This window comes from Dasypus novemcinctus, chromosome 24 (genome assembly GCF_030445035.2).
Source record: "Dasypus novemcinctus isolate mDasNov1 chromosome 24, mDasNov1.1.hap2, whole genome shotgun sequence".
Classification (NCBI taxonomy): domain Eukaryota; kingdom Metazoa; phylum Chordata; class Mammalia; order Cingulata; family Dasypodidae; genus Dasypus; species Dasypus novemcinctus.
In genome coordinates, this window is record NC_080696.1 from 11,576,083 (window position 1) to 11,596,375 (window position 20,293).

At 45.8% G+C, this 20,293-nt stretch overlaps 1 protein-coding gene across 1 annotated transcript in view; it reads left to right on the forward strand.

The window, feature by feature from the left end:
* Positions 1-20,293, forward strand: part of SPTLC3 (serine palmitoyltransferase long chain base subunit 3) — a 142,964-nt gene that overhangs the window by 83,268 nt on the left and 39,403 nt on the right. Inside the window, exons 7-9 of the mRNA XM_058287568.2 lie at positions 709-814; positions 8,144-8,363; positions 16,894-17,020. Coding sequence (XP_058143551.1) covers positions 709-814; positions 8,144-8,363; positions 16,894-17,020 — 453 coding nt within the window. The remainder of the gene's footprint in view (positions 1-708; positions 815-8,143; positions 8,364-16,893; positions 17,021-20,293) is intronic.

Here is a 20,293-nt window from a genome sequence, read left to right on the forward strand (position 1 = left end):
ATGTGGAAACTACCGCTACCTCCTCCATAGGGTTGCCATGAGGGTGAAATAAATAATTACAAAGAATATGCTTCAAAGGGGGCCTGGCACCCAGAAAGGGCTCGATAATTGTGAGCTACTATTATTGAGTCCAGAGGTCCCCAGATAATTTGCAGAGGAACGATAATTGTCTCACTTCCTAAAAGGTTTGAAACCTCTGAGGTCGTGGCTGTGGAAAGGGCAGTCCCAGGCTGTAAGGAGACGGCCGCCGGCAGTGCTGACCCGGGCTCACTCCACTGCCCTTCTCACACTCACGTCTACGCGGTTGGCGTGTATGGCTTCCTCGTAGCTCCCAGAGTTCATTTTAACCTGGCACCAAGGCTGCTCCTAAAAGATGCACGTCTCACGCAGGACGTCAGTCTCCATAGGAGGAGAGGAGAGCCTTTTAGGAGCCTGGGAAACCATGTGCCTCTGCCTATGGAGCCAAGATGGACAGAGATGAATCCCAACTCTTCATCTTGCCAGAATTCCATTTTACAAAAAATAATAATAATAATAGAGCTTGCTCTCTCTCCAAGTGTGCTCAGAGTCAGGTTGTCCTCTGCTTCTCTTTTAAAGTTCTGGTCTGAGCTTGAGCCTGAAGTATCTGAAGCCTTCTGGAGAAGGAAAATAAGGAAGAAAAAAAAAATCTTCTCATAACTCAGTGTCTTTTTTTTGCTATTATTTAAGACATGAAAAACCTGGAGGTGCTCCTGAGAGAAGCTGTCATCTACGGCCAGCCTCGAAACCGCAGAGCTTGGAGAAAGATTCTCATCCTGGTGGAGGGGGTCTACAGGTATGAAATGACCAGAGAGATTTTAATACTCGGAGGCCCACCAAAGCTGATAAATGGAGAAAGGCTGCCCTCGCCTAAGTGAGAAGTGAGTTACATACGGGGGTCTGGGGCGATTCACCGATGTAAGCTGCTGGCTCGTGGGCAGAGGAGCCCGGAGGCTGGCAAGCTGGGGCAGACATCCTCAGAAGTGCCCTCGCGGGCGCTGCCAGCTTGCAGTGACGCCTTCTGCTCCCTCTGGCTGCTGCAGTTTCCAGCGCCTCTGGCCAGAGGAGCACCTGGGCAGGCCGTGCTGCAGACCGCCAGGCCTCAAGGCAAGAAGCAAGCCAGCCCCCTGAGAGCTCCAAAAGGCTGGGGCAGCCAGAGGTGGCGGAGAGACACCAGGGCACAGAGGCATCCTCAAAAGGTGGGACTAACCTGCAAGGCGGTCGAGCGGGGGGCGGGGGGCTAGAGGGGGTCTTAGCATGGGAGGCGACCTCAGTCCTGAGGTTTCCTGGGCTTTTAACTGAGCTGAGCAGGCGGCCAGCCACTGCGCCCCAGGAGCCGCCCGTGACCCCACAGGCCATGCCTGAGTTTGCTTCAGTTTGAGATGATGACCATTTCTGACGTTAGAGTGATGACCGTTGTGGAAACTGCGCCCGAGTATTTCTTCTTTTTTTTTTATTTTTTTTTTAATTAAAGTTAATAGCTCACAAGGAATGTTACATTTAAAAAAGCATTAAAAAACAAGAAACATAAGAGGTTCCCATATAACCCACTCCCCACCCCCATCACATCATTTTTGTAAATCGGATTTTTTTTAAAGATATATACATCACAAAAAAAAGTTACACTAAAGAATATGAGATTCCTGTATACCCCCACCCCCCCACCCCACTCCTCCCACACCAACAACCTCCCTCATTGTTGCGGCACACTCACCGCACTCGGTGAACACACTTTGGGGCACTGCTGCACCACATGGATAATAGTTTACATTGTAGTTCACACTCTCCTCCAGTACATTCAGTGGGTTATGGCAGGATATATAAAGTCCAACATCTGTCCCTGAAATATCATTTAGGACAACTCCAGGTCCCAAAAATGTCCCCACATCACATCTCTTCTACCTTCTATTTCTTCTATTGGGTGCCCTCGTCCCATTACCACACAACCAGCCCTGATGTGAGCGGAATCAAGGCAACTGTTTCCTTCTGGGAGAATTATAGAAAAGTGAAAAAATAGTCACAGGACGGCAATGAGGGCCTGTTTAACTTCTCAACTCCAAGCAGCGTGGCTGCCGAAGGAGCTGCTGTTAGCCGGCTAGTCCCTGAGCTGCGGCCTTTACGCAGGATGAATGCATATCAAGCAGCAGAGGAAATGTGTCTCCATCCCTTCTGGTAAAAAGAAGTGAAGTCCCTCCGCTTTAAAGTGACAACAGCGACCGCAAAGCTGATAAGCCGGAGCTGTTCTAGTTTTCCTTTTAACGCTGGTGTCACCGCCCAGCGGCTGGCATCCAGGTGGCCCCGGTGCGACGTGGGGCGGCACGGTTGGTCTTCTTGAGCTCCTAGGGGCCTGCTTCCTGCACCAGCAGTAAGTACCTGCTCAGGGCGGCCCTGAGCCTGTGTCCCTTTTACGAACTCCTAGAGATCACTCAGAACTGGTTCTCAGCTGGGGCGGTCCTGCCCTGCACTCCCACCCCAGGGGTATGTGGCAATGTTTAGTTCCTGCTGAGGGGGGGTGCTGCTGGAATCTGGGGGGGTGGGGGAGGGGTGCTAGAGACCAAACCTGCTCCAAGCACAGGGCGACCTCCCACCTGGAGGAAGCCCCCAGCTCCAAATGTCGGGAGTGCAGAGGAGAAGGACCCCTGGTCCAGCACAGCTCACCACCTGCTGGCCCTGAACTTGCTGCTTTGAGGGGAAATAACCGCATGTTGACTCTGGGCTCGCTGCCGCCTCACGCCAGTTTCCTCCTTGTGTGACCTGAACCAAGGCCCCTCAGCCGGGCTGAGTGGAGGGGGGGCCAGCTGGGGGAAGAAGGCGAGCCCCCTCCAGGCAGGATACACAGAGTCCACGCGCAGAAGAACCAAACGGGCTCCACCAAGAGCAAGTTCCTTGGCTCGTGGCTGACACAACGAGGGCCGCCGGCCTTTTGCCGTGGAGAATTCCCAGGGCTTGTTGGCGGCCCTGCCTGGGGGGCGAGCCATGAGCTCAGGAGGGCAGGAGGGCCGGCCTAGACGTCTCAGCCATGGCCTGGGCCGCGCTAGCCGTGGCGGCCGAAGGCCATCTGTCGCTGGGTAACAGGTGCCCCAAAGTGCAGCGGCTGAGGTGGCGATGAGGGGTATTTCTTGTGACCCTGGGGGGTCTGGACCCAGTGGGCAGTTCTGCCCCATGTGGCCTTGGCCGGGGTCACCTGAGCGGTGCACTGAGCTGGGAGTTTGGGGACGGCCAGGACAGCCACACGGGGCTGGCTGCCCCCCAGCTTCTAGGTGCTGGCCCTGTCCTCTCCCCGGCGGCTTTCTCTGCATCCGGCCACTCCTCATGCCTTGTCCAGCCAGGGCTTCCCTGCCACACGGCGCTGGCTTCCAAGACAGCGGATGCAGGAAAGCTGTCCAGCTCTGAAGGCCTGGCCCAGGTCCAGGACAGCATCACGTCCGGCACCCTCGGCGAGTCCGAGCCAGCCGCAGGCAGGCCCCGGCTCCAGGAGAGGGCAGAGACCACGCTGTGAGGGGCAGTGGCGTGTGCGGACTGGGCTGGGAGAACTGCAGGAAGCCGACTTTGGAGGCAACTCCAGCAATGGCTCGATGCACCTGAGAGGTGTACAGTGACGTCTCTCCTTCCGGGGAACTTCCTTCCCAGATACTGTACTCTTAACCTCCCCTGCTCAGCAGTCTTGCTAAACTTGCAAAAAAACTAATTAAATAACTGGTATATTAAAAAAAAAAAAAGACAGCATGACATAAACAGCATCATTCATAGACAGGAGGCTGTGTCCTTCTGTCCTGGACAGGCCTTAGAACCTTCTGGGCCCCGGTTTCCTCATCTATAAAGTAAGACCAGACTAGAGTGGACTTTTGGAGTGGTAAACCTCAGCACAGTAGACTGCGTATGGATTTCCTAATTCACTACTGTGGCCAGAAAAGGAAATTAATTCCTGTGCGATTTTCCAAAGGGCCAGTGTTAGAAAGGTGAAATCAGTAGCTCACGGTTGTATTCCTACTTTTTAGAGGTGTATTAAAGACACACCACCCACTTAGGATTTTCTCTGCCAGATTGTTTTCACCTCTTGCCTGTGGTCAGCCAGTGTAGGCAGAGGGTCGATCCCTGGCCACCGAAAGCCTCACATAAATCGGTTTTTTGCTAACTCCAGAAGAGAGGAGTTACCTGAAGAGGAAAGTTTCAGGCACCTGTCAAGGTAGAAGAAGACCAGGTACCGAGACTGGAAAATCAGAGTAAATCCACAAAGGCAGCAATAGTAAAAATCATAATCATACTCCTTGTAATATCACCACGTATAGGTGATCTAGGAATTATTATTTATATGTAATATGTAGAGGCACCCGGGAGGCAGGCCTGGGACCTGAGTTCGAATCCCACAGCCATGTGCCTCTCATCTTGTTCTTGCATAAATATTAAATGGGTCATGTAAGCACATGCTTGGCAGAAGGCCTGGCCCACGGGAAGCCCAGCTGTTGCGGCTCAGGAAACAAGAAGCAGCCTGCGTAGCAGAGCTGCTTGCCCTGCGTTCACCTGAGGACAGGTGTCAAGGCAGGAGCTCGCATTTGCTGTGGATCCTTGCTAAATGCTTTCTACATAAGCGATCTTGAATAAGCTTCCCAGGAACCCCGTGGTTATTGTAGAGATGAAGAACCTGGGGCTGGAAACCCAGCTAACTAGCGCCAGGACACGTACTGGGAGAAAGCAGAGCTGGCGTTCAGACCACGAGGCCCTGCAGGACAGAGGCTCCAGGGACACACGAGGGTCAGCCCGTGGGTCCACATCCAATGAAGGAAACCAGGGGCATAGCAGGCCACCCACGGGACCTTAGCCACTCAGCCCTCGGGTTCTTCGCCTGTGAAATAAGGGCATTGAAACTTAAAGTTGAAAATTCCGATTCCGTGATTTCCTGTTCAAAAGCACAGTACTATTATTTTAGTGTTCTGCTCTGTACTTGCCTTTAAGTATTGCTTTGAGGTCCCACTTTTCTAATTTTGTGTCTCTGAGAAGTCTAGACCTCTTGCCTTTCATGCTTGAGAAATCTCAAAATTACTTGAAAGTATACTGGGACAGGGTTTCCCAAATGACCTAGGACAAGAACTAGTATGACTGGAGCCCAAACTTTTAAAATAAAATGAATCAAGAAAAAATAGCCAGCCCATCCAAAAGCTACATATGTAAATATACGCTGGATTCTCAGAATGCCATTTACTCCAAGAACTTAAGCCGTTCTCTCCTAAATAGTATAAGTTAAGGATAAAAACTTGGGTGGTAAACTCTATCCTATACCTGCTTAGTTGAAACAAAGACAAAGAATAAGAAGATAGTGTCTATTTTTAATTAGTCTTAGCTTCTTTTTTCTTGTCTTACGTGATAACTTGGGCCCACCTAGGAGATTTTTCCACCATGTACATTGGCAAACCAGTGCTTTAATTCCAAATCCTGCCAGTGGGTAATATGGTTTATGTGTGGAGGGGAAGGTGGTGAGAGGGAGATTATAAAAAGGAGTTCTGTCACTTAGCTAACACATTATGTAATAGAAAAGATATAAAGAATTATTCAGTGCTTGCTGGTTTAAGAATAATTCAAGCCCCTGCACAGAACTTCAAATTAAACTTGTGGAATTATCTGTACCCACAGTTGTATTTTAGTTGTTTTTCTTCTCTTAGAGTCAAAAGGAAAACACAACCTTCCATCCAGGAAGAAAGAATAAAAAGCTGTTCTTGTTTCCTTTATTGTTTTTGGCACTGTGCTTTTTGACAGCAATTCACGGGGAATTTCACAGACAGCCTTTCGATGTACACAATGAACTCAACATCACATTATAGGAAAAGGAAAAGGTTCAAGTCAAATTTGGTAAAACTGGGAAAATGAAAACTTGGTGCTTGTGAATAGAACCCTTTCTGAAAGCAAAGTTCTCCCTCGGACTCCCAGTGTGCCCTGCAGTGACTCCAGAACGCGCAGGATGGTGGAGTCATTAATCTTAGAGGAAGAAATACAAACCAGGTGGGGCGGGCTCCTTCCTTCGGCCAGGGCTGGGCACCCGGGGAATGCCTAATGAGCTGGCCTGGGTGTAGGCAAACTCTGTTCAACATTAACCTTGGCTCCTGCCAAATCCAGTTCCAGAACAAAGAATGGCTATCTGTGATGGGTCGGGTTGTCAGGATATTTGTATTGCCAACTTATAATATTTTAAAGATGAGAAGAACATTCTAGAACTCTGAGGGCAGAAAGTCATATATTATGGATGTCAACTGCAATGGCACTCACATGGCTCATTACCAGCAGATTCAGCACAGAACATTGTCCAGTGCTCCCAATTTCTCATCTCGGGCGCCCCCACCTGAGAACAGCCACAGTGGTCAGAGGGCTCTTGAAGTGTCAGGCACTTTATTTTGAGTCATCATTACAGCCACCCCCTTCAGGTGGGTCCTATCATCATCCTTATTTTACATAAGAGGAAACTGAGGCAGAGGATGCCACATAAGTGGCCCAAGTTTACAGTAAGTGGTGTAGCCACCATCTAAGGTTAAGGGGCTGTGCTGCTTCCCCCTCAATAGAATTGACTTTAACAAGCGACTAATCTAGAAAATCTTGGAATTAACTCACATAAGAGAAGAAGACTCTCTTGGGTCTTGAAATCATCCAAAAATAAACTCAACCATTCAAATGGAGTTTGTGAAAATCGCAAGTGCTGCCTTCGATGATCATGTGTGCAACCAGCTGGATGGTTTTGATGGAATCGGCCTAACAAACATGTTCTTTAATACATTAACTTTAATCTAATGAGTACATTAATTAGGAAGAGGGGAGATATTCAGCTCATAGATTCAACTGATCAGTTCTTGAATTAAATGGATAGGCTGTTTGAATTGTTTGACTCGTTCCTTTGTGTGTGTGAGTCTCTGTGTCTTCCTAGAACCTGCTGGCAAAGCAGTCAAAACTGTGTACAGTATAGACAAACACAGTTTACAAAGTGTTCTGAGAACTGAGTCAACTCAAAAGTTGTATTATGTCCATTGAGTGCCAGAAGGGTCACATGAATATGACATTTTGATTTTACTTATTCATAGTTTTCCCTTTGCAGGAGGACTTGAAGTGTTTTTGCAATTTACAATACCATGAAAACTGAGTATGTAGGGATAAAACCAAAGGGCTCATCTATTCCAGTGGTTCTCAAAGTAGGGTCCTCAGTCAGCGACAGCAGTGTCTCTTTGGAAGCTGGCTAGAAATGCAAATACTCAGCCCATCCCACAGACCTCCTGGAACCAAAACTCTCTAGAGCAGGGACCCAGAGAGCTGTGTTTTAACAAGCCCTGAGGGGGCTCTGACACTCCTCAAATTGGAGAAACCCTGCCCTAAAGGAACGAGAGAGGCAACTCTACCAGGTGTCCAAGGAGCTTTTTACTTCCAGTGAGCACTGAACAGGAGGGCCTAAGGCAGGGGTTCTTAACCAGGGGTCCACAAGCTTGAATTGAAAAAAAATGTTATTCTTGTGGGGATGTATTGGTGTGGGCATGATGTATTTATTAAATAATACACACTAGAATGTGGACTTAGTAAGGGGTCCATGGTTTTCACCTGACTGGCAAAGGGGTCCATGGGACACAAAAGGTTAAGGACCCCTGGCCTTTAACTAACATGGGAAAAGTAAGTTTGTGCAAGTGTTTTTAATTCTATTTTTTAATCTTTAGCAATTCAAGCGTTTATGTCAGAATGAACTGGCCAAACAGAATTGGCAGTCCTCTAAAGGTGAATCACCATAGATGAATAGAACTCAATCTACCCAAATACCCAGAAACCAAAATGGTCAGTCTATTTATACTAAGCAGCTTTACAAATAAATTGGATCAACAATACAGTGAGCTCATTGTTTACTTGGGAATTGGCTATAACAACTCAAAGCACTCAGATTCATTGAATGTAGTTTTTATTTTCAAGTAGCAGGGAAATGCCAGAGTAATCTTTCTAAGGTTGAGAGGGTGGCCTTAGCTGCATCAAAGATGCCTTCAGAAGATAGGAAGTGCAGGTCCCTCTCCCCGCTGCCTGCGTGGGCTGCGATGTATTAAAAGGGGGTCTGATGTAATGCTTCCAGGAGGGGCCGTGGGAGTTACCAGCATTTCTGCTTCTGATCTAGCATGGAAGCGTCCATCGTGCATCTGCCCCAGGTTGTGGCTCTGAAGAAGAAATACAAGGCCTACCTCTACATAGATGAGGCGCATAGCATTGGGACCGTGGGCCCCACTGGACGAGGGGTCGTGGATTACTTTGGAATGGACCCTAGAGATGTTGACGTGTTGATGGGCACTTTCACCAAAAGCTTCGGGTCCAGCGGAGGTTACATAGCTGGAAAGAAGGTAAGCGGGGGATTCCAGAAACATCTGGGGGCGCAGCACCTGGCTCTTCTCTGAGTCCGTGAGAGCTGCTGTTCACTGCGCCTTGACTGCGTGGCCTGGCTGCTGGCCAGCACGTGAGGGCACTCACATGGGATGAATCACATTGTAATAAAAAGGCTGTGCTGGCTTTGTGCACAAAGACAAGGACCAAGGAGAGGGATCGCTAGCCCTGCAGGGCAGGGTAGAATCTAGGAAGACTTCTAGAATGAATATCAATCTTGTAGACAAATTATTGGGGGCGGGGTGTGTTTCACCTTTCAGAAAGAGGGAATAATGTATCCAGAGCCGCAGAAGTAATAAGGGGATATTAGGAGAACTGTGCGTAGTTTGTTTTTCTGGCATGTAAAACCCAACGGGAATGGTAGCAATAAACAAAGTCCAGGTGGTAAGGAGGTTGACCCTGCGCTTCAAGCTGTGGGTTTTTAGAGTTTTAATCAAGATAGTGGTAGGATCAGAGAGGTACTTTGAAAAGCTTTTCAGTGCAAAATCATTTTCTCCCAAGATTTTGAAAAAGCCATAGGTCCAATCTTCTCATCTAATTTCTTATTATGGTCATTAAAAATTCTGATCAGATGCGATTAGACTAAGTGAGTCACCCCTGTCTTTCCAAAGCCCTTGTATCATCCAGGCGATCATAGAGGTCAATAGAAGTTTGAAAGAAACTTGAAAGGGGAGGGAAGGGAAGGAGAAAAGGAAAATCAAATACCCACACCCAAGCTTGAGGGAGAAAGGAGCCAGTTATCTGCGCCCCATTATAAGAGAGTGTCATTGTAATCCTGACAAAGATCTCACCCAAGCCCACACCCAGCCCCAGAGGCAGTGTGAAAGCAGGCGTGGCTGTCCTAGGAGGGTGCAGCTCGTCTAAGCCGGCACAGGCAGGTGGCCTCAAAGGCTTATCTGAAATTCTCAATTCCTAACGCCCTGTGATCCGCAGGACCAGAGCTCTGGCTCCTGGTAAACCAGTTAGGCAGGGAGTGCAGCATTCAGCAGTCCTGTCATTGAAAGCTTAGGTTTAAAACAACAGATTGCATTTTGGCCACTCGCTCTGCTGTGAGATGCACAGATGCATGGAATGTTTGGAGCTTCCACTGGTTTTTACCCATCAGTAAGCGCTGCTTTCTTCAGAGCTCAAAGCACTGCTTTCGTTCCTTCTTCCCCTTAAAAACGCAGGGAATGCCCACAATCTCACACAAGTCAGCTAAAGTTGGCAAAAGGTTAAATGTGTTCCATGACTGTCGAAGCAGTTGCATCAGGAGGCCTCAAATTTAGGGGCTCCCTTATCCAGGCTACATGCCTTGTCGGCTTGCGGTTTTATGATTGCTTTAGCAGCAGTTCTGAGCTACAGTATTTTTAACCAAGCATAACTCTGTATCCTGAACCAAAGGCACCTGAATAAACTGAAGCAGGCAGATCCTTGAAATGTTGTCAAATTTGGTAGATGTCACATTTACCCCTAAAGAGTTCTTTCAACTAAGAGGCTCTTTAAACAAAGGCCCGAGGCTAGCCCGAAGTAAGGACTAGCTCATTAAGGGTCTCTGCCATACTCTCTGTCCTGGAGTCGGTTAGAGTACTTTTAATGTGTGTTTGTTCTTACCTATATAACTTATTTAACTTATCTTAGGATAGATACTGTGCAACAGTGAAAATTATTTTTACACTAATCAACATACAGACAAAGCCATTCATTCTATTGCCTTTGAAAATCCTCATTATGCGCACATGTACTTGAACCGAGACGCTGCAGCATTCCTCATTCATCCTCTTCCTCTTCCTCTCCTCCTTCTTTTCCCCTCCCCCTTCTCCTCTGCGCCCCAAGTTACCATGCAGTTTCTGAACTGACCACGAGATGGCAGCACGAATTAGAGAGTGGTAGGCAGAGGCTGGGAAGCCTATTCCGAGACACACTGCCCCAAAAGAGCACGATGCAAAACCTAGAAAACACAGGATATTTTTCTAGACATGGAAGGTGAGCAAGAGACGGGAGGGTGTTTGAGAAACTGTATGTGTCGTTGCGTGAGGATTTTAAAATGAAGCAGTTAGATACACATCCATCTGGAATGATTTGGTAAGATGATGATAAAGCCTGATAAACTATGTCTGCTTTGTAGCCTAACAAGCCCATGATTTAATGAAGCTTGTGTCTCGGCTCCTGTTGTGCTGCACAAAATCCCTATAATTTAGCTTCAAATTGGGTTTTCAAATAGGATTGCATTAATATCATCACCAGTAATAGTTAAAAAGTGCTCCCATTGAAGAATTATCATTTTAAATTTTAAGAATCACTTGGTTCTTGAGGGTTAAGTTGTATAAGTCTAAGTTTTGATCTTTATCTTTGCTTCAATTTAAATCATAGGTCCTCCCACCCCATTCCCAAACTTAGAGACATTTTGTGAAGGATTTTCACTTTGAGTTTGTCTTAAACTATGCTTTTTAGCTGAAAGGACATAGGGTTGGTAAAATAGTGAAGATTTATGTCTTTAAAATATTTCTATTTATCTACTTAAATATTAGAGTATAGTTTTCAGACTTTCATTTTAAACATGTCAAATTGGGGGATACTGCAAAATATCCAGGAGTCTATATCTATGAATATAAAAGCATCAAAATTAACCAAAAAAAGGAAAAAATACCCACACTCTAACTTTACATTTTTCTGAAGCCCTAAATAATTTCAATTTCACTATATTCATGGAATTCTTAGTAAATATTAAGATCTTTAAAAAAATCACTTGAGGAAGCGGACTTGGCCCAGTGGTTAGGGCATCCGTCTACCACATGGGAGGTCCACAGTTCAAACCCCGGGCCTCCTTGACCCGTGTGGAGCTGGCCATACGCAGCGCTGATGCACACAAGGAGTGCCGTGCCACACAGGGTTGTCCCCCGCGTCGGGGAGCCCCACGCGCAAGGAGTGCGCCCCGTAAGGAGAGCCACCCAGCGCCAAAGAAAGTGCAGCCTGCCTAAGAATGGCGCCACCCACACGGAGAAATGACACAAGATGATGCAGCAAAAAGAAACACAGATTCCCGTGCCACTGACAACAGAAGCGGACAAAGAAGATGCAGCAAATAGACACAGAACAGACAACAGGGTGGGGGGGAAGGGGAGAGAAATAAATAAATAAATAAATCTTTAAAAAAAAAATCACTTGGGTCGGAAAGCTAGGAAAGTCATTAACATCTGGCACTTAATTCCCTTTTTAAAATGATAATATTGGCATTAAAGGAACTATGTTTCGCAAAACAGTGTTTGGAGGCTCTAGAAATATTCCTGGAGTAGGGCAAGGTCAGAGCTCTCTATACACATTACTGATAGCAACCATATGTGTCACGTAAGAAAAAACATTTAGAAACAAACAAGGGGAGAAAAACAATAGGTTAGTGGTACGACACTACGTCAGACAGCAGTTTGTTTTGACCAGGACCTTCCTCTCACACAGTGTCCTACAAATTTGTCTCTGCTTATTGGAGGTTAGTTCCATGGCTAAGCCCTTCTCTCCCCACCTCCGGGGAACTGCTTCAGTGGTCTTTCTCAAGTGCCAGCAGCTTTTGCTATTGTGTTCGCTGTGCGTTTGGAGCTACTGTGGATGAGCTGTGAACAGTTCAGTGTGGAGCTTCCTGTGAGGTGAAATGTCAGGTGATTACTCCCTACCTGTCAGAGCTCCGGCGGTGACCTGCTTCAATGAAGACCGTCCCAGGGAAGAGGGTTAGGTCTCTTATTTTTAGTTTTAGGTGGTTTTTGATGTTTTTCGTTTCTCCACTTGCTGGATAAATGAAGGATGAGTGGTCAACAGTTAAGACTGGCTTCTGGGGCCGGAGCTTTTCTCTAATCCTGGATCCTGAGTTATTTCTGCATGCCTGGTGCTAACTACTGGTCTTCCCAGCCTCCTCAGGGAAGCCAGAGACGAGTAAACAAATGACACAAAGGTGCCCTCACAACAGGCCGGGGCTGGAATTTTGGAGGAGGGACGTGGAGTTGCCGCCAAGGCGGGGTGTGTTGTGTTGGGCCCAGATGCCACAGAGCAGACACCAAGGGAAGGCCGCAGACGCTGGCTCTGCCCGCAGCGCCAGGCCCTGGCTGTACTTAACAGCCCTTTGAAGTAAATAGGGGTCATGGAGTGCACGCCAAGATGTTTATTCTAAGCCTCCTGTCTGAATTCCTCCAGAAAAGCCACCCTTTCCCTTGAACTCCAGGCCTCTGGGTAGAGAAAATCTCCAGGGTTTTCAGCTTATACATGGACTTGGAGGCCACTGGATGAGGAGAGCTCTAACCCTCACTGAAGGGAGACACAACCCAGGCTCGCCTTGCAAAAGACCGAAGCCTATGGGCCCCCGTGGAGCCTGACCGGAGAAGGAAAGGAGGGCACAGCAACCAGTAATCAAGTCTTCCCTGGATGCTCTCCACAAGTTACCCACAGAACCCCCTTTTCTGACCAGGCATGCAACTTAGCCCCCATTCACAAGCTCCTAACTGGAGAGGAAGTGGGCTCATTCTAAAAGAAAGGAGATTGCAGGCAAGTCCTTGCATTAAAAGGGAACGATACTCCCAGATGAGGTACTTGCTGAAGCTACCAACACTCGTGACCTTACCTTTATGAACTTTCTCAATCTGTGACGGAAAATTGGGGGTTGGTCACATTGGGAAGAGCCCTTTTAGGGATCATGACAAGCTTTGTTTCATTTCTTTGTCTCATCTTTGTCAGAGATGCCCCAAGGCTAAATGGATACTGCTACACTTGTTCCTAAGAATGCAGCTTAGTACTCTCCCTTATACTTTGGAAACATTTTGAGAATGATGCACTGTGAATCTATTTATAGTTTAATACTATATGACTTGAATACTGCAGGAATTCACGGTTCCTGCAGGACATGTAGAGGTTGAGTGGTCTCTTCTCTGCCCCCTAGGTCCCGTGTCCCATTCCCCACCAAACCGGCTCATCTTCTTGTCTGGAGAAGTTACAGTTCAGTGTTAAGTGAGGGGATTCTGGAACCAGACTCTTGGTGTCCAAGTACCTGTTCTACCGCTCTCGGATGGATAATTTTCTCAACCTTTCTGTGACCCAGGGACCTCAACTATAAAAATGGGGGAAAATAGTGCCCACCTCATGGGATTATATTGAAGTTTAAATGAGTTAATACATGTAAAGTTCTTAAAATGTTCCCTCAAGCTGCCAGTGAATATTGGCTATAATGTTAACTTCTAGCCCTGTCTGTTTTTCAATGTCATAATCCCAAGAACTCCTTCTTTATAATGCCTCCCTTTTTCTTTTCTTCCTTTGCTACCCCAATAAGGATAGAGGAAGAGCTGGGCTTAAAATCTTTGATTTGACATCTGGGTCTACCAATGTGTAGGGGCATAACCTAGTGCCCCAACATCTGCAAAAATGGAGGTGTAATAAAGATGCTCTGTGCACCTTTGTGTTTTGTCCCCCTCTCCCTCCTTGTGCCCCCAGTTCTAAGAATCTTTGAGCTGGTAATCCATTTGCAAAAATTGTTGACTTCATGAGGTGTTCACAAAGTACCAGGGACTTTTCTAGACAACACACAGAGTATTAACTCCTTTAACCCTCACAATGACTCTGAGGTACATATTACTATCATCGTATTTTTCAGAAAAGGAGACTAAGGCACAAAGAAGTTTAGGATCTTGCCCAAGGTCACACAGCAGTAAGAGGTAGAGCCAGGAACTGAACCCAAGCAATCAGATCATCAATCTTGGCTTGTACCTCCCTTCAAGGGAAGACTCGGACATCACCTTGTCGCGGAAGCAGTAGCTTCTTGCTCTACTCCTAACTGACTCCCCCAGTCCTTGCCCATAACTATCATTCGCATTCCTAATTTTAGCACATGTCCATGCAGTTCTTCCTTCTCTCCATCTACCTAAGTCCACCCATCCTTCAAGTCCAGGTCACCTGCTCAGAACACCCTTTTCCTGACACAGTTCCCCATGAAGGTACACCGTTCTGATTCCTGCCCCACCCCTCTCTCCTGTGTGATTTCCCAAGCATCCTCTGGGGAGGCATTTCCTCTCAACAGAGAAATTTAATCCCTGTGGCTGCTCCTCACATAGTGCTGAACATAGAGCTATGAAGGTCTGGCTGGCTGTAGCTACTCTTTGAGGTGCTCCCAGAGCCCCCAAGTGAACTTCTTGAATGCCACGTGGCCAATACCTTAAGTCAGGCCATCACCCTACAAAGATTCTTCATATTTGATGAAAACGCATCCAACTGTTTTTATGAGATGGACAGAAACTTAGTTTTAATTACACAAAGGGATAATGGATGCTGGAGACTAGCCTTATGGCCCTTTCTATCTCCTTCCCCTCTTGGACTCCCACACATGGCAGGACATAGCCCAGAATACATCCTCAGTACCCACTTGTTGGGAGGAAAGATGGAAGGGAGGGAGGGAGGAAAAGTGAGGGGAGTGGGGAAAGAGGATAGAAATGAAGAGGATAAAAGACTTCAGAATGAAGGATTTACAGTGAAAAGAGGGAAGGAGGGAAAGAGTAGAAAGGAGGAGGAAGGAAAAGGGATAGAAGGAAAGGAATAGAACAAAACAATGAAGAGTTTGAGGTGAAAGAAGAAAGAAGAGGGAAGAAAGGAAGGCAGGAAAGAAGGCAGAGTGAAAGGGGGAATTTGGAATGGAGGATGTATTGAAGAAGGCTAGAAGGACAGAAATGGAGAGCTACTGGGGTCCTCGTGTGGGTCAGGTAGAGGCATCATTTCACTGATTTAACCCTCACCCGCCCCCTGTAAATCAGGCAACTTATCTCACTGAGGAAGATGAACTGAATCCTTAAAACCTTTGTGAACAATCATGCCCCACCCACAGCCCAAGAGAGATGAAGTAGTGAGGGGTACAGCATTCCTGGGTTCGTAGGTGGAAATGGATGTGGTCAGTGAAGAAAGGCAAGTGAGGATGGGCCTGCCCAAAGCAGAGGATCCCCCTTGGAGAACAGAGGCTGGTGCCTCCCCTGGAACTTCTTCATGTTGGAATGACTGGAAAAGACACCTAAGTGGGATTCTAAGCTCTCTCATCACCCCTAGATGAAAGGGTGGCTGATCAGTTACAAATCCCACTGCTCATACAGAGAACTATCATCAGGCCATTAGCTTTCTGCAGGGCACCCAGATTCTAGCTCTGTGGCCCCATGGTGGTGCTGGGCTAGTGGAGCTTCTTGGGCTTTCAACCACTAATCTGGGATGTTGTGTTGGGCCTAAAGAGTAAAGTATGCAGGTGAAGAATTGCTCTATGTTGAACTGAAGACCAGCATTTCAGTGGGAGTCAGCACTCCACAAAATTCCAAAACCTCTAACCTCTTTGCCCTGGAGTTTATCTAATCCTAAGCTATTCTTCAGTCTAATTTCCCACTAACTTCCATTCAAACTGTGCTTTGCTGCCCTCCAAACATGTTGTATCAGATAGTTTTTTGCTGTGTAAGAAACCACCCAAAATCTAAATGGCTATAAACAGCACCATCTATTTAGCACATAATTTTGTGCATCATTACTTTGTGCTGGGCTCAGCTGGCCTGTGCTAGTGCTGTGGTCAGTTGCTGAGCCAGCTGGGGACCAGTTGCTTAGGATGGCCTCAGCTAGGATGGCTGTTCTCCATTCCCCATGACTCTCAACCTCCAAGAGGTCAGCTCAGGCTTGTTGACATGGCAGCCAGGGCCTCTTGAGCCCACAGCTCAGAACTAGAGCACCATCACTTGTGCCACATTCTATTGATCAAAGCAAATCACAAGGTTTTCTGTCTATGTCTTGATGGAAGGACCCACAAAGCTGGATTGTGAAGGGACATGGGTACTGGGAGAAGAATTAGACATTTTTTGCAAGCAGTCTATAATACATGCGTTCTGCTTTTCTGCCTCTGCACCTTGTTCAGTCTTTCCCTTCTGCTACCCCCTTCCTCTAGATTTGCTTTTCCTCTTTATCTGTTCATTCTTCAAGATTTAATCAATTCTACTTCCTCACTGGAACCTTCCCTAAACACTCTGGCTAAGCATGCCCTCACTCTTTTCTCTCCAATCTTGTAGACCTGGGGCTTGGACTAATTTTCATGCACTGCTAGTTTTTCTCCTATTACTTTTCCATGGCCATAATCTTATATAATATTCTCAAAGGCAAGAACCACGTTGTGTATTCTCTGAGTACCCTAGTGCTAGCCAGTCCTTGCACATAAGGAGATGCTCAATAAATTTTCGAGAATTTTTTCCTTCCAGTCTTGTCTTAGAGACTTCAATTCCAAACTTGCAGCCTCCCTTGTATCTTTATATGGCTTCTAGGCTTGCATGAGAGAGGCTGGGAATAAGGGGATGGAAAAAATAAACAGTCCACTGATGCCCAATGAAAAACAGGCCACATTCATCTGTTGAGCTGCTAGAATCAAATGTCTTTTGCTGTGATGGATGGGGATGGGGAAAGATGTGTTTCTCCACACCAAGACTGAAATTTATTCGCTTTCTGTTTGGGGTTTCCCTTTTATTTAAGGACCTTGTGGATCATTTACGGGTTCATTCACATAGTGCTATTTATGCCACATCCATGAGTCCCCCGATAGCAGAGCAAATCATCAGCGTGATTAAGTTCATCATGGGACTAGATGGGACCACGCAAGGTAAGAGCACAGCTCCCATGAGCTCCTTACCCAGAGCCTCCTCTCTCTCTCTCTTTTTCTCTCTCTCCCTTTCTTCCCATCAATCTCCTGCTGACTCAAATATACACCTTTGTCTTATGTAACTCAATGCACAATTCAAATTATGTGCTAAGAGTATTAGAACTGCCATGGGCACAAAAGTAGCCTTTGTTTTAGCAAAGAAAACCTTCAAATTTGCCTCTTATATACGATTGACAAGCTTAGATAATTTTGTGTTTAAAATGTCTGAATGTAGTTAAAAGGGGGAAATGTTAGGTTATATATATGGTACTGGAATAAAAATGTTTAAATCCATGGAACTGCACCATGCAGTGAACCCGAAGTTAAACCGTGGACTATAGTTAACAGAACCATTATAAAAGTGTGTTTTCATCAATTGTAACAAATATTCCACACCAATGCAAGGTGTTAATAATAGGCAGGTATATGGAAATCATGTATTTTATACATGATTAATCTGTAAACCCATGACTTCTCTAATTGAAAAAATAAAAATGAAATAACAAAACCACAGGCTATGCCAAAATGAGTTATATCTGGTATAAAAAGAAACTGAAGCGAACAGTGGTATGCATTTGCCTGTGCTTCTGTGGGGTTGTCAATTATGTTTCCCTGAGACAAACTAGACCATTTAGTATTTTGATTTTTATCTTTTTTCCACTGGGGGAGGAGCGGGAGGTGGGGAATCCACCACAGGGCATGGAGGAGGTATGGACAAAGCAGACAAACGGTAACGTCCTAGCATTGCCTCGACTTCTGCCACCTCAGCCAGCATGTGCCACCTTGCCCAACCCAAACGAACTTCATCGTCTCTTTGAAGAATTGTTTCATCAGAGCCTCTTGGCACTCCACATCTATCTTTCATTACATTTTATAGAGCTTCTACTGTCTGTCACACCAGTGGGGCTTGAGGAAACAGTGATAATACAGCAGTTCTTACCACCAGGAGAGCTAGTGAGTGCATTTATGGACATGACCAATTATCGGGGCTATATGCCCCGCTACCCCACCTCCACCCCCAGCTGATGTGAAGCCCTGCACTGTTTCTTACAACCTTTCAAGCCTACTCTTTTAGTAGAAGTATGGGATGACCCAGCATTTTCCAATTTTATTAGGACAGAAGAAATTTTCTGAATTTATTCACATAAAAATCCTACATGAAACAGATCTGCAGGGCTGGTTCGGTGGGTCTCTGCCTACCCCCACAGCTGTCAGTCCCTTGGACCCTTAAGACTCCCCAGAACACTGGTTTGAAAGCCCTCGGGGTAAATCTCTCCTCCTTTTACTAACTGGGAAGCTGGCCTGCAAGGGGCTTTTCCTCCAGCAGGCTCATCTTGAGAGTTTTATAATCCTATATCTATTTGAATCCTGGGTCTGAAAAAGAAATGAGACTCCAGTCTAGGGAGGCAGACAGTGCAATGTTTCAAGGGCACAGATTCCAAAGCCTGCAGCCTCGGCTTGACTCCTGGTGAAACTGCTTATGAGCTATGTGGCTTTGCGGAAATAACTTACCTGTTCCACTCTGAGCAAGTTACTGAACTTTTCTTTGCTTCCATTCCCTCAGCTATAAAATAGGGGAAATAGCAGTATCCTTAAGTTAATATTATTGTGAGAATTAGGTAGATTAATCTATGCAAAGGACTTAAAATTTTGCATGGACAGAATTATATATAGTAAGCATTATATCATTTTATCTCCTATTATTTGCAACGAAGCTTGGGATAGTCAAGAAGTCTTTGGAACACTTCTCAGGGATGCTATAAGAAGGATTCTTTTGATGGTCCTGTATTAGTCAGGATAGGGTAGGTTATGCCACCTAGACAATTAAACGCTGAAAATTTCAGTGGCTTAACATAACCAAGGTTTATTTCTTGCTCACACCACACTTAATGTAAGTCAGACAACTCTCGAGGCAGCTCTCCTTCATGTGAACGGTGACTTGAGCTGCTCCTGGCTTGAGGCTTGGCCATCTCAACACATGGTGGAGAAAAAGAGGGAGCATCAGCCTGAAAGTGACTCTTGTCACCTTGACACTGGCCAAAAGGGGTCCCATGGTCACACCCAACGTAGAACACTGGTAAAGTAAAAGGAGCACATGAATATTGGGTAAGCAGGTATCTTTCATCCTTTTAAAACTGAAGCTGGAGAGTGGGTGTAGCTCAGTAGTTGAGTATCTGCTTCATATGTACAAGGTCGCAGGTTCAATCCCTAGTACCTCCTAAAAAGTAAAAAATAAGTAAATAAATAAAAATAAAACTGAGGCTAGAAATAGAACTGTACCCATTCCCTCATGAGCTCTTAGGTTGTGTGAAAACACTGACCTGGAACCACAGGCTTCATACGAAGCTACATTAATTGAATTTCATGCACTTATTAGTTGAAAATCAATTATCTGAGATTTAACCTAGAATGCAAGTTAAGTAAATTGACCTATAATGACCCAAATTACACTAATTATAAAGATGAGTAACAAGAGAAATGTTATTCTGAAAATTAGCCTTCGTCTTGTTATAGATTTTCATGAATTTCTTAAACTTTTTAATGTATATGTTATCAGCACTAGTTGATCTAAATGTACCCAGCTTCACAATTACTTTCCTTCCTCTGGATCCGTGTGCCTCTTCATCACACAGAACTCTCTTTAATCACAGTCGAAGATCTGCAGAAAAATCACATTTAAAGATAATGATCATTTGTCCTTGGATGGGCATCTCAACAATTTTCCTTCTTTTGAGGTGGGAGATATTCTCCTTGGTTCTCTTTTTCAGCCTTATAATTAAAGAATCATTTTATGTTATCTTTAACTCCCCATTTTAGGAGGGGAAAAAATTATAATAACAAACAGCTCATTCACTCTATCTACTCTCACAACAACACAAGAACACATATGACTAATTTTCCCTCTCTGACCACTAGCAATAAAGTGATTCATTTCAACACTAGCAGAAACTAACCGAGCCCCATTTGACCTTACAGAGGGAAAAGCAGAACTAGTATCTGAGTTTAACACTGAATATGCAGCAGGACCATTTACCTTGTTAGGAAGGGAAAAAACCAGAGAATTCTTTGTGTATGGTCTGCTTTCCTAGAGTGAAGATAGGAGAACCAGTGAAAAAGATAGGACAGTTTGCTTTTCAAAAGAATGAACAAAGGAGAGGAAGGTTGTAAAAGAGAAGACGGACAGACGCCTCGGCCGGGTTTCAGGTGGTTCTGCCGACACATCTTGTGAAGAAT